The sequence below is a fragment of the Molossus molossus genome, unplaced genomic scaffold (assembly GCF_014108415.1).
Source record: "Molossus molossus isolate mMolMol1 unplaced genomic scaffold, mMolMol1.p scaffold_m16_p_20, whole genome shotgun sequence".
In the NCBI taxonomy this organism is placed as follows: domain Eukaryota; kingdom Metazoa; phylum Chordata; class Mammalia; order Chiroptera; family Molossidae; genus Molossus; species Molossus molossus.
This window is the reverse complement of record NW_023425356.1, coordinates 9,624,082-9,637,192: the sequence shown is the minus strand read 5'-3', so window position 1 is coordinate 9,637,192 and position 13,111 is coordinate 9,624,082. Positions and strand designations below refer to the sequence as shown.

The following is a 13,111-nucleotide window of genomic DNA, read 5'->3' as shown; positions in this document are numbered from 1 at the left end:
ACTGTTGGGGGTGGGGTGGGGCAGAGTTCAGGGCCCGCCAGTCATATACACAAGGGCCAAGAGGGAGCTCCAGCCAAGCAGGGCCTAGGCCAGGAAGGAGTGAAATACTCCCAGCTATGATGCCCTAAGGATCAGTTATACCTCTGGCCTCAGCCCACAGACCCTTGCCTCTGCTGTTTGTTAAACTACTCAAGGGCCATCCCTTAAAGTTCATACATTGTTAACCTTCATGGTGAAGGGATAAAATTTTCACACTGAACAAGACCCCCAGTCATAGGTACTCTTTCTGAGTTCAAGAACTGCACTGGAATCTTTAATTTTTTCATTTATGCATTCAACACTGTTTAGCACCTTCTGAACTAAGGCCTACCATATGCCTGGGAAGGGGTGTAATTTCTTCATTAATTCACTTCAGTATTGATCCAAAAATCTTAAACACCTATTCATACATGTATATAATTTGCAGTTGAGCTAAGGAGGACAAATATTTCCCAGATTAGTGGCCTAATGCTAAGTGAAGAATTCTTGTGCCTAAAATCTGTTCTTTTCTGACTTTGTTGTCATTTGGAAAAGCAATTCCATTGCTTTTTTTTCCTGGTACTACAACAGCTTTCAAAATCATAACTCAGCAATAGAAAATTGGAGATGAGTTTCCTTAGGAGAAACCAACTTCCGATTTGCTAAAACTGCTTCCTCTGCTTACTTGTAGGTGGGTGAAGAAGTAAGTGCAGCGTTTCTCCACTCAGGCTGCTTCTAGGGGAAGAAAAAGTGCAGTTAATTAACAGCTTCTTTCCCCCAGATCTCCACTTTGCCACTGACTGGAGCAAGGGAGGTGTCTGGCTCTAGCTTTCCCAGAACCTGAATCCTATGAGCAACCAAAATTCCACTTTCACCAGCAAGCCTGGGGAATAAGGAGCAATCCTCCTCTCTCAGGTTTTCCTCACCTAAGCCTGCAAGTTCTGGGCCTCCCCACCCTTTCCTTATCACTCTGCTAAATTCCGGGCTCCTTTGCTACCTGCGGCATCACAGCAACATCTCGCTGCTGCAACCCTCACCATCTCAATGGCACCCCCCAAAACAGGAAGTAAAACAAAAAAGCCCATAAATGGCCCAAATAATGGTCACAAACGCTGGAGACTAAAGTTCAGGCTCTTTGTTTCCAGGAAAGGTCTTTGGCCACTTTTAGGACCTTTTAATTTTTAGAACATTTCTAAGAAGCCCTGGTGGCCCTGTCTATTCCCAGTCAATACCTGGAAACAACAGAGAGAAAATACCTAATAAGCAGGTTTAAGAGGTTTACAGACACAGCTTTGAGTTTAGAGGCAGTAAGTTACAAACCCCCTCAAAAGTCCCTAAAGCACACGATATAAAACTTGATATTCGCCGTGGCCAGTTTGGCTCAGCGGTTAGAGCATTGACCTGCGGTCCCTGACAGACCCGGGTTCGGTTCCCGCTAAGGGTTCAGTTCCCGCCAAGGTTGCTTACAGTTTGTCCCCGGCCCTACAGTTTGTCCCTGGCCCTGGCTGGTTGTGTGGGTGGCGGCCACTCGATGTGTCCCTTTCACATCGATCTCTCTCCCTCCCACTCTACCTGAACAAAGAATGGAAAAATGTCCTCGGGTGAGGATTAAAAAACAAAAAACTTGATATTCATAATTATGCTCTGAATCATATCACTGTGACTGTCACTATCTTTCCTTCATAGATAATCCAGGGGTCAAATATAAAAATAGACTCAAGCCTGCCTCCCATGTAAACCCAGGAGTCAGGGTTGAATTTGAACCCAATTCTCCCTGTCTTTAAAGCCCATTGTTTTCCTTTTTATTTCTTTCCCACTACTTTTACTTTATTTAAAAATGTTTTTCAGTTACAGTTGACATTCAATGATTCGTTTCAGGTGCATAGCATGGTGTTTCGATGTGCATATAACTTAAGAGGTGAACGCCCTGACAACCCTAGTACGCACCACACACAGTTATCATAGTATTATTGCCTATGTTCCCTGTGCTGGACCTTCCGTCCCCCTGGCTATTTTTTCTTTATTGATTTTTAAGAGAGAGGAAGGGACAGGGAGACAGGTGGATGAGGGAGGACATCACCGGCTGCCTCCTGCCTGCCCCCACCGAGGATGGGCCCGCAGCTCGGGCATGTGCCCGCCCAGAATGCAGGGCGCCCTCCTGGTGCAGGGTCCACACCCAACCCCTGGGCCGCGCCGGCGGCCCCCTGGCTCTTTTGTAACCGTCGATTGGATCCCTCGTTTTCTTCACACCTTGACCGCCCCAGGTTCTGAACGTTGCTTTAAAAGCCGTGGGAGATGTACTCCTCAGACAACCTCAACAAACTTAATGACCAATGTGTACAACTTGGAAAGGTCGCCCCTGAGGAAATCTGGCAAACGCGGCGCCAGCACCGGGCGTGAGCGCAAGGAAACGAATTTCCTCAGGCGGGGCGTCCGTTTCGGGGTCCCCCGCCGCGAGGGGCGTTAGGGGAACACACGAGCCCTTGGGGTCACGAGCCCGCTCCTCCAAACAGGACGAGGAAGAGACGACGTGGTGATCGGGAGCGAAACCCACGCTCATTGGCCCGCGAAGGCCTCCCGGGCACGCGCGCGGCTCGCGGGCACCCGCTCCAGCCTCCCGGATGGAGTCTTTCTGGGAAGCGCTCTCCCCGCCCCAACCTGCAGACTTCCGGCCAGCTGCCCTCCTCTGCCCCGCCCCCCGAGGGCTGGATGCAGGGATCCGCCAACCACGGCGCGTATGTGGTCGGAGTGGGTGGGGCCTGAGAGATTTGAAAGGAGCCCCTCCCCTCGGAGCTGAGTCCCGGGACTAAGTTGTGGGAGAAAATCCCTGTCGGCGGAACGTGTGGCGGAGCAGGAGTGGAAACTCCGTTAGGCTGTGGGTGTGGTGCCGCGAGGAGTGGGAAGGTGGCTTGTGGGAGGGGAAGAGCCCGGAGGACGGTGGCTGGGAGGAAGATAGGGAGCGTAGAGCGCCCCCAGGGAGGAGAGGCGGCCCGCAGAGGGGCAGGGAGGCAACCTGCGGAGGGCGATAGGGCCATCGGGGGAGCTCTGCACGACTTCCCCGGAGATAACGGTAGCAGAGCGAAGCAGGTGCTGCTCCTGGGACGCCTGCTTTACCCCAGCGGGACCCCAACCCCTGGCTTGCACTGAGCCTAGTCGGGAGCCTTGGGCAGGATGGAGACCTGAGGAAAGGTATGCTTTGTCCCCAGTTCAGGTCTAAGAAGACTTCTGCCCCTGCTGGCCGGAACATGGGAGATTTGCAGGAAGGTAAGGGAATCCAGGAGGGAAGATCGAGACTCCGCTTGAGAGCCGTGTTAGGGACCCACTACTGGCATTCATTCTTTCCTCCCCGACAGATGTAAAGTTTATAGTGGATGAGACCTTGGACTTTGGAAGGCTGTCACCATCCGACAGGTACCAGCCTCTTTATCCTACTTATAGGGTTTGGTAATTTAGCAAGGTTGGGTGCGTTGGAGCTGCTGGTGGCTGGTTTGCTTGGGCCCTTATGACAACACTACTGGGGAAGGGGAGAAGGGAGAAGTTGGAATGAGGTTGCAGGGTGTTAAGAAGGATAAATGGATTTGCTGCATCTTCATCCCTGCGCAATTTCCAATGTCATTAAATGCTAAAGGCCTGTTAGGTCTCATAGAAGCAGATCTCACCGGGAGGCCAGCGTGGGCATTGGGATTTGGGGTTGTGTCCCTGGCTCTGTTGTGTCCCAGTCTCCCTTGCACAGTCTCCTGCTCTCTTCTGTGTGGGCACGGTGCCTGGTTTGTTTTCTGTCTCAGTCGTGAGGAGGAAGACATAGCAGTGTTGGCGACTCCAGAGAAACCCCTCCGACGAGGCCTCTCCCACCGAGGTGGCCTAAATGCGGTGGCCCCCATCCCCCAGGGTGTGAGGTTCAGCTTAGGCCGCCTCAGCCCAGAGAAGCTGGAGGAGATCCTGGACGAGGCCAACAGGCTGGCAGTGCAGCTGGAGCAGTGTGCCCTGCAGGAGCGGGAGAGGACAGGCGAGGGCCTCGGGCCTCGCAGGCTGAAGCCCAGCCCTCGGCGGGAGACCTTTGTGCTGAAGGACAGTCCTGTCCGAGACCTGCTACCCACTGTGAGCTCTTTGGCTCGGAGCACCCCCTCTCCAAGCAGCCTGACACCCCGACTCCGGAGCAGCGATAGGAAGGGATCAGTCAGGGCTCTTCGGGCAACATCTGGAAAGAGACCCTCCAGCGTGAAGAGGGTGAGTTTAGAGGATCTGGGCTGGGTGTGTGGCCCCAGATACAGTACAGGCATAGAGTGGTTTTCTCGTTCGTAAAATGGGGATAGTGAAATTCTACCTCATAGAAGTGTTGGAATTCAACAAGATATCGTAAGGCATGCACTTTCCACTGAGTCTGTGCAGAGCTCTGTAACATCTGTAATAAGCTGTCAATAAATTGTGTTGGTGGTGGTGGTGATGTTAGCAGCTAACTTCTGCCCTTCCTTACTGGGTTCTAGGCAACTTTCCACCTCTATCCCTTAATCAGCCAGCAGAACAGATTCTCTTTCCATGTTAGTCTCTTTTTTCTCTCTCTCTCTCTTTGTGTTTCAGGAGTCGCCCACTTGCAGTCTGTTCCCCACATCCAAAAGCCCAGCATCTTCTCCCCTTGCCCGATCAACTCCTCCAATCAGGGGGAAAGCTGGACCCAGTGGGAGAGCAACAGCAAGTAAGAGGACCTGGGCAGCAAAGCTGTGGGTGAATGGGAGTAGGGAGCATGTGGAGCTTACCCTAAAATTCCTCTACCCTCTGCACTAGGCCCCCCTGTCCCCGTCAGACCAGTCTTGGCCCCACAGCCTTCTACCAGCAACTCTCAGCGCCTGTCTCGGCCACAGGGAGCAGCTGCTAAAGCTTCCAGTCGACTACCTGTTCCCTCAGCCATCCCCAAGCCTGTCAGCCGAGTGCCACTCACTAGCCGGATTGTACCACCCAGCAAAGGTGCCCAAACTTCAGATTCAATGTCAACTCGGAAAGGACTTCCAAGACCAAGCGCTGCAGGGCACAGAGGTAAGAAAGAATGGACATAAGGACGAGAAGTCAGAAGTAGGAATACCTACCTTTGCCCAGCTTGACTGCACCCTCCCAGAGTTGGTAACAGTGACCACTTTGTCCATCTTCATTATAACTCTATTCGAAGATGATGAGTTAAGGAGAGAATGTGGGCCTGAACCAAGAGTTTGAAGCTTGGTTTTCAAATACCTTTTCCTTGGATGAGAGGGAAGGTACTAAACCTAAAGTCACCCTGCCTTCATCCAGTATTTATCTTTGTGAGGAGGTCACTTGAACTGTTTGCTAACTCATTTCTTTTGTTAACCCCCATCAAGTTCCTGTTTCCCAGCGACCAAATCTTCCTAGTGCCACTCACAGCAATCTGCAGCCCCCCAGGAAAGTTGCAGTTACAGGACCGACCAGGTAAGGCTGGTTGAGGTGCTGTCTCCCTCCCCTGTCGTCTGGGCTTTGACCTGTTAAGCACATCAGCCATAATCCTGTGTGTCAAGTATGGGGAAGAGGAGGGGACCCTGGAGGTTCAGGTGTCCCATTTCTTCCTGAGAAACTTGAGCTCAGCTGGGTGACGTGGGCTTGAGGAAGAAGGGCAATAAAGCAGTTCCTTCTTCTGTCTCTAGGTAAAGAGATCAGGATAGCAAGCAAGAATTCAGTAGCAAACCACTACAGTTACTGCCTGGACTACCTCTTCTCCAGCCTCCCAAGTGCTCTCATCAGAGGCAGTTCCTGACTCCTGCAGATGCTGGCCCTGGGGCAAGAGGAAGAGATGCCATCAAGCCTGGTGCCCCAGGGAGATGGGGTGGATCAGGGTTGAGCTGGAGGCAATGCAAACTCTGGATTGAAAAATTAGGGGAAAGAGTCACACATCCTGACAGTGAAATTAACAAACAGATGAGCCCTAGCCAGTGAAATGCAGGAGAGTGGGTTGTCCTCATCCATCCCCGCCCCGCCCCCCTCCTGTGTTCATCCCCCAGAGTTTGATCTTCTTCCCAGGCAGTGTTCACTGGGCATTTACATGTGAATGGCCTCTGTAGCTAACCCCCTGCTCTCCCTGAATCACATCCTCTGCTGGACTCCAGCCTGTTTGGAGAAGCAGGGGCAGGCACCTGGCCTCCAGAACTTGTTTCCTTTCAATTCTGTGAATCTTAACAGGCCAGTTTATGATAAGCTTACTCCTTTGGCCTACATTTTTCTAAAATAAAATGAGTGTATTTTTATATTCTCTGTAAATGTGAAAGTAAACCCTGCTCCAATTTCTAACAAATTTGGAGTGAACGCCTCTGTAATTCCAATGAGGGAGCCAGGATGGGCCTTGAGATTCCAGCTAATCAGGATGTAACTGACCCTCTTGTTGGCGTTAGATGGGGACAGGCTGCCTTTTCCCAGGGTTTGAATGTTATGAAAAGGTTCAGATCAAGTTAAGTATAGCTTAATTCACAGTATGTGAGACTATCAAGCCAGGGTCTTGGTAGATTATTATTTATTATATCTTTAACTTGGGTGTCCTTACATGTCAAGAAAATGGAGTCTCCTAGGAACTCTTGAGCATCTTGTCTGCTGTACTTAGGGGCTTAGGGGGCCCTTCATTGGGTACCCTGGTATTCAGCCTCCCTTATTGCCGCAGGCGAAAGATACCAGGATACCTCCTCACATTCTCCTTTACTTCATTAGAATTGTTGGTGTTCTCCTCTTATCTTTATAGACTCAAGGACTGGCACCAGGGCCTACTGTTGTGATTTGTATGTGGCAGAGAATCTCATTCATTTATTGAAAAAATATTGAGTGTAAGATGGGTGGTAGTTCAATGAATGACAAAGGCTCACTTATAGCAGATTTAACTAATGGTTTCCCTCTTCTCATAGCCTTTGACTTTGCAACCAGAACCAACTCAATTCCTTGTGAGTTTTGAGAGAATATCCCTCTTGAAGGCCAGGCCATGACTTGAGGAAGCCAGCAGGCAACTGGGTGAAGGAAGTGGATGCCAGCTGGTGCCCACCCCACCAAGGTTTATACACCCATAAGCGCTATACTTAAGTACTGAAGTGCTCTTCCTCTGTTCCCAGGCCAGAGACCCTCCACTGCTTTTTTCTCTGTGGCTGATCCTCAAGTTCATTTCACACATTCACCTCTAGCACACTGAGATCTGCCTAGATATTAACTTTTCCCTCGGCCTCTGGCAGCTCTGGGATTCCAGGAACTGAGTTGGGGGAGAAGGTGTGAAGACACACAGTATTTGACTCCAGAAATTTGGCAGAGGTGTGTTTCCCAGCTGGATCCCACACTGGTCTAGTGAGCAGGGCCTATTAGTCACCACTGGCTCTGACAGCCCAACCCCTTAGTGCGTACATGTGTGGCAAGCCTAGGCACACACATAGGTGTGGCCAGCAGATGGCAGGTGTGGCCTGGGTCTGGACCAGGTCCTGGTGGGTCCTCAGAGGCAAAGGAGCAGCAAACCCATGTGCTGTTGCCACCTGGTGGCCAGAGAGGACAAGTCGTGATCCTTTGACCTTCGTGGTCTGTCCTGAGTTTTGTGCCCACCTCCACTCCTGTCCACTCCACACCTGCTTGAGCCACATGCAGTAGGCAGTGCCAGCCAGGGAGGAGGCCTGCCTGCCACAGCCATCCTTGTTCAGCTACCTGCTTGCTTCTTTCCCTTAGGTCTGGCTTTCTATTCTTCTCTTTATGCATCCACCCGTCCCCAGCCAGTAGCAACAAGGGAAGGCAACGTTTATTGGCCTCTTACTTGCTATGCACTGTGAACTGTTCTAAGCACTTTACATGTGTTAACTCATTTAATTCTCATAAAAGCTCAATTAGGTGGATGTTATTATCATCCTCATTTTGCAAGCAGAGAAGCTAAGGCCCAGAGAGATGAAGTCACTCAATCCAGTTCCTGGGTTTGTGTGTTTTTGTTACTGTTTTTTTATTTTATTTTATTTATTCACTTTAGAGAGAGAGGAGAGAGAAACACTGATCTGTTGTTACACCTATTTGTGCATTCATTAATTGCTTCTTGGATGTGCCCTGACCAGAGATCGAACCCACAACCTTAACTTATCAGGACGATGCTCTAACCAGTTGACCTACCCAGCCAGGGCCTGGGTTTGTGTTCTAATAACTACCCTCAATTGCCCCCATGTTAGCTCCTTACCTGGTTTGTTGAACAGACCTTTAAAAAACATAAAACTTGGGAATAGAAGTACTGTTACAGAGTACATAGTTGGCTTGGAGTATGAGTAGCTGCTTCATTTCCATTGGGGAAAAAACACAAAAGCCCAGAGAAGTAGAGTTAGGGGGTACCATTACTGAGCACCTTGAAATTCCCACCAGCTTCTCAACTCAGCCCACCCTGTCTCCTGAAATCTGCCTACAGGATGTAAGCCCTAAGGGGTTGGGCTGAAAACCTGCCTGCTCTATGCAGCCTCCACTCTAGCTATACAAGTTCCTTCTTAGGAAAACGATACTTTCCTGCCACATCTTCCTTGGAAATGCCAGGACATGGGCTCTGTGCTGATGGGCTATTTGGGGAGCACTGCTGGGATGTTGGTAGTGTCTAGTTTGTACCAGCAGCCAACCTCCTGGTCCTGCCTGCTCTTGTTTTCCAGAGGCCAGGCCTCCCTCCCTCTGGAAAGATGGGGTACCACACAGAAGCAATGGTGACGATGCTCAACCCACACAGAACTAGTTTATTCAGTAGTATGGGAAAATGAAAAAACAAAACAAAAACCACAAAACCCTACAATATTTACAGTAACAATCAAACTGTACAATCTGATGGTTAGTGTCAAGTTAGCATCCAGCATCTTTGTATTTTTTAAGTCAAGTCATCAGTAGTGAAAACCAGTGAAATTTTTAAACTTTTGCAGGAATTGCTGAGGGGAGGGATTGAGGAGAATCCATGGCAGGAAAGCCAGAGACCAGCCTTACAAATGAGAAACGAGCATTTGCACCTGCTCCAGAGGAAAGTCCGTGACAAGCCTGGAATACATGCTTAGCATAAATGGTGACTGAAATGAACAGCAGTTGGCAAAACTGAGAAGAGGGGAGGAGAGGGGGGGAGATGACAGCCTGGAGCAAGGGGAAGGGCCTCGGGGCCCACACCAGGACTGCTGGGTACACACCCAACCTGTAACAGCCACATCAGACCCCCGGGAACGGATACGAACCCATCCCAACACAAAAAAGCAAATAAATAAAAAATATATATTAACTCTCTCTTCGCAGGGAGCTGAGGTGGGGGGAGCAGGAGAAAGAGGAACAGGACCTGGTCCTTTGAAGAAGAGAGCCAATTCCCAGAAGGGGTTAAAAATAGAACACATTCCAGAGGCCACAGCAGGTCAGACAAAGTGAGGTCTGTCTGATCTTGGGGGGTGTGGGTGAGTGGACCCCAGAACCCAGACTTGAGACCGGTGCTGGGAGCAACTGAGCAAGCACTAAATTTACTCTTCCTCCCGGTCCCACCCACACAACAGCAAAGAAGCGCAACTTAACATGACTGGCCTTCCCCACGTGCGGGTCCGGCAGGGAGATGAAGCACTTTTGGGTCAGCAAACTGAGCAAACGCCTGGGCTGCAGCACATGGCCGGAGACCAGGAAAAGGAGAGGAGCTGGGGTGGCCCAGCCACCGCTGGGGCACGGGTTCCCCTCAAAATGTGTTCATGCAGCATTTGGGGGTCTGGGGGCACTGAGTCCTTCTGCCCCCTCTCCGAGAACGGGGCTTCGTCAGTTCCTGGGAGGGGTGGCACAGGCGGGGTGAGGCACTCCCTCTGCCCTGATACCCTCGCCATACTGAGGCCCGCCCGGGGCAGCCTGCAGGGCTGGGCGCCCTGGGTGCATGTGGCTTTGTCCTTTCCTTTTGGTGATGGCAAATGAGGGGAAGGTCCCCCTAGAGTCCCTCTCCTCCCCGAGGCACAGCAGATGGGAAACCGAGGAGAGGCTGGGGAGCATCCTGGGAGGTCCTATCCTCTTTGGGAAGGGAATGGGGAGTCAGTTTCCAGCATATAAAAAAAATTAATCCCTGAAGTCATGAAGAGTGGAGATCCTTTTTTAAATTCGTTTTTTCCGCTTTTCTGAAAAACTTTGTCTTGGAGATGTTGGCCCCAGGGGTCCAAAGTGCAGTGAGGGGGTTGGTGGGGGAGGGAGTTGGCACTAGATGGCCTTGGGTGGGGTGGGTGCCCCTCCTGGCAAGGCCCAGGCTCCTCAGATGGACGTTTCATCGCTGCGGGCAGGTAGGCAGGTGGTGGGAAGCGGGGGCAGGATAAAGCACAAGACAGGAGTGGGGGCATGAGTGCCGCTGGGGAAGGCAAGGGAGCCTCAGGGTGTAGGAACCACGGCCCAGGGTTAATGCAGGAAGTTAAAGAAGAGAAATCTGGAGAGGCAGGAAAGGAAAGTGACAGAAAAGGCAGACAGAGTTAGTCGGAGCAGAGGAGACAGTGAGAAGCTATCACCAGAAGAAGGAAACAGAAAAGCAACCCCAGCTCCCCACCCTCCCTCACTTTGCCTGATGCCAGGCTGCACTGACCCCACAGGGCATTGTGGTTTATGGGCACATCGCAGTGAGGGAGCTGGGAGCAAACTCTGCCCCTTGTCCCCTGACTGCCAACCAGAGCACGCTGGGAAAGCCTGGAGGCAGCTCGGAGCCCAGCGGGGCCACTGCACCCTGTCCCGCTCACCCAGCCACACTCACTCGGAGCCTGATGAGTCCTCATCCACCGTTCCTGCCTTGATGCTCATGGCAATGGGCATGACCCCATTCAGCTGCTCCTGGAGACTCTGTCGGGGTGGTGGGCGGGGAGGGGGCCCGCCCCGGCTGCCCTCGCTGGCTGAGGAGCCCCGAGAAGACGCTGTGCCCTGTTCCAGGGGTAGCCGTAGGAGACTGCTCTTCTCACTGATGGTGGGCAGACATTTCTTCTTGAGGATGCCTGTGGGCCAGGAGGGAAGGTGCCATGAGAAGCAGGTGGTGGGAGCATGGGGCTGCCCTCGAGCGCCCCACGGCCACAGGGCAAATGTGAGGTGTGAGGTTGCCCACTCACCTTTGTGAGGTTGGGCAGAAAGGCCTGGGAGGGGGCCCAGGGACCCCTCCCAAGGCAGGGCATCTCCATTCTCCCGAGGCCGCTCCTCAGAGATCCCATTGCTACCACTTTCCTTTGCTGTGGTCCCAAAGTCTGGCCAGGGGACCTTCCCGGCCCCTGGGACCCCATCTGATGGAGGAAGGAAGTGGGTGAGTCCCAGAGATGCCTGTGGGCCAGCTAAGAGAGTCACCACCCTAGTGCTGCCTCCCAGGAACCCCAGGCCCTTTGCCCTTCCATTGCCCCCAAAGGCCACAGCCCTGGTGCTGGCCCACCCTTGGGGGTACTGTGCAGGGGTGGTCTCTCGGCTCCGGGCCCCAGCAGGCTGTCCCAGCCTGGCTCTCCAGGGAAGGCGACTGCCTCCTCTTCTTCCTCCTCCTCTTCGCTGTCTGACGAGTGAGTAGAGGCATAGGAGCCACTCTGGTCATCTTCTAGGGACAGGTCACTGTCAGAATCTGTGTCAGGATCTGGGAAGTAGGAGAGAGATCACAGCCGGCCCACCTGCCTCTGCCCACTCCCAGCAAAACCCAGGCAGCTGCCCCCTGCCCCCCACCTGACTAGCCATCAGAGGCATCTGTCCTCACCATGCTGCTGGTCTTGACCTTCCAGGAATAGGCTGCTTGGGTCCCCCAGGCCAGGGGGCCCTTGACCAGGGTTCATTGTGGACTCCTCCCTAAGAAGACAAGACCATGCTGGAGGGGTCAGCCTGGCCCCTTGCCCAGTGTTCCACTCTCCTGGGTTTTCCATTTCCTGCCCTGTGTCCCTTTCTGCTTCTAATTCAAGTTGTCACCGGTGTCAGCCGTGTTGTGCACTCTCAGCAGCGGGCTGGCCTGGATCTGACATGACAGTGCTCTTCTCCCCTGCCCAGCCCTCCCATCGCCAGGGCTCACCTCAGCAAGAAGGGGATGTAGCTGGGTTGACTCTTGCCCGAGCGGCTGGCGCTGTGCAGAGAGCCAGCTGAGTCTCCATAGGGCTGGTACAGCCGGCCATCTGCATATGGGCTGGGGCAGTTGTAGGACTAGGCAGGGAACAGAGAGGTCAGTAAGAGGAGGAGCAAGATTTCTAGGCTAGAAATAAAGAGCTGAGGGAACCTACCCTAGGTTCTACCTCCACATCCCCAGGTCTGGAAGAGTGAGGCCCACATCTCTACTGCCCCCCATCGCAGGGCTGAGTAGTGCTTCTGGCTCTGCCATACCTGTGCAGTCCTATGCACCCCAAGTACCCTGGACTTGGCTGTGTACGGGCTTGTTGGTAAAAGATGGCACTAGGAACTATCTCCTGAGAGCATACTGGGAGGCAGAGAAAATTTACCAAGAGTCCCAGAGGATTCTCAGGTAGTGGGCATTCATGACCTGATTACCTATCTTGACCACTTCCTCACCTGACTCTTTCAAGTTCCATGCCCATCTCTCCCAAATCAAAACCCTCCTCTCCAGCCCTCAAGTCCCGCTTTTCCCAGGCCACACCTACCACTGCACCGCCCCTTCCTTCTTCCAGGAAAGGATGTAGGGATGGAGAAAACGTGGGGCCAGAGAACAGGCTCCTAGGGCCTCTTGCCTCTCCCCCGACCCTCCAAGACCTCTCCACCTCCCTGAGCCCCGGCCCCCTCACCGAGGTCAGGGTAGACTTGGTGGTCAGAGCAGGGTCCGGGCTCGGCTTATGGCTGCAGGCAAACTTGAGAGCTTTCCGGACCTCCTTGCTAAGCACCACGTAGGAGAGGAAGATGAGGGGGCCCTGGCAGGCAGGAGGTAGCAACTGTCTCAGTGCTTATTCAAGTACCCACAACCAGGCTTCTCCTCCCGTCTCCATGGGGCTCCCACATGGGCTAGGCTGGGCACCTGGATGCAGTTGCAGGCAGCAAAGAGGTAGTGGAAGAGGAGGGTGTCACTGTTGACGGAGAGCAGTGCCAGCAGCCACGCGGCACTCAGCAGCAGGAGGACAGCAAAGGAGGGCCTCAGGCCTGAGCTGCGGGGAGGGGCAGGCTGTGAGTGGGGCCC

At 52.9% G+C, this 13,111-nt stretch overlaps 2 protein-coding genes across 12 annotated transcripts in view; one reads left to right on the top strand and one right to left on the bottom strand.

The window, feature by feature from the left end:
• The first annotated feature begins 2,821 nt into the window (after positions 1-2,821).
• PSRC1 (proline and serine rich coiled-coil 1) lies at positions 2,822-10,001 on the top strand. 11 transcript variants are annotated; one of them, XR_004960873.1, is made up of 9 exons: positions 2,824-2,922; positions 3,225-3,282; positions 3,372-3,429; positions 3,804-4,245; positions 4,597-4,711; positions 4,801-5,049; positions 5,367-5,454; positions 8,913-9,049; positions 9,271-10,001. XR_004960873.1 is itself a non-coding variant. In XM_036272165.1 (8 exons), the coding sequence occupies exons 2-8, from the start codon at positions 3,264-3,266 to the stop codon at positions 7,144-7,146; spliced, it is 1,008 nt and encodes a 335-aa protein (XP_036128058.1). In that variant the 5' UTR covers positions 2,822-2,893; positions 3,230-3,263; the 3' UTR covers positions 7,147-7,170. The 11 variants fall into 11 exon arrangements, 10 of the variants coding, with proteins under 10 accessions (XP_036128058.1, XP_036128049.1, XP_036128050.1 ...); XM_036272165.1 differs by lacking the exons at positions 8,913-9,049; positions 9,271-10,001 and adding an exon at positions 7,110-7,170 and having other exon boundaries at positions 2,822-2,893; positions 3,230-3,282; XM_036272156.1 differs by lacking the exons at positions 8,913-9,049; positions 9,271-10,001 and adding an exon at positions 7,110-7,170 and having other exon boundaries at positions 2,823-2,922.
• Positions 10,001-13,111, bottom strand: part of CELSR2 (cadherin EGF LAG seven-pass G-type receptor 2) — a 23,133-nt gene continuing 20,022 nt past the window's right edge. The window contains exons 27-34 of the mRNA XM_036272155.1: positions 12,953-13,079; positions 12,726-12,848; positions 12,005-12,132; positions 11,699-11,787; positions 11,390-11,581; positions 11,079-11,246; positions 10,733-10,967; positions 10,001-10,264 (exon numbers count right to left, since the gene is read on the bottom strand). Of these exons, the coding sequence (XP_036128048.1) occupies positions 10,246-10,264; positions 10,733-10,967; positions 11,079-11,246; positions 11,390-11,581; positions 11,699-11,787; positions 12,005-12,132; positions 12,726-12,848; positions 12,953-13,079 (1,081 nt within the window). The 3' untranslated portion in view covers positions 10,001-10,245. The remainder of the gene's footprint in view (positions 10,265-10,732; positions 10,968-11,078; positions 11,247-11,389; positions 11,582-11,698; positions 11,788-12,004; positions 12,133-12,725; positions 12,849-12,952; positions 13,080-13,111) is intronic.

What these genes read in the sequence shown, in the direction of transcription:
- PSRC1 (XM_036272160.1), top strand. Translation starts at nt 3,562, where the DNA reads ATGAGGTTGCAGGGTGTTAAGAAGGATAAATGGATTTGCTGCATCTTC. An exon ending in AAGCGCTGCAGGGCACAGAG is followed by an intron (nt 5,050 to 5,366) that starts GTAAGAAAGAAT and finishes ACCCCCATCAAG; the next exon opens with TTCCTGTTTCCCAGCGACCA. An exon ending in GCAGTTACAGGACCGACCAG is followed by an intron (nt 5,455 to 7,109) that starts GTAAGGCTGGTT and finishes CTCTGTTCCCAG; the next exon opens with GCCAGAGACCCTCCACTGCT.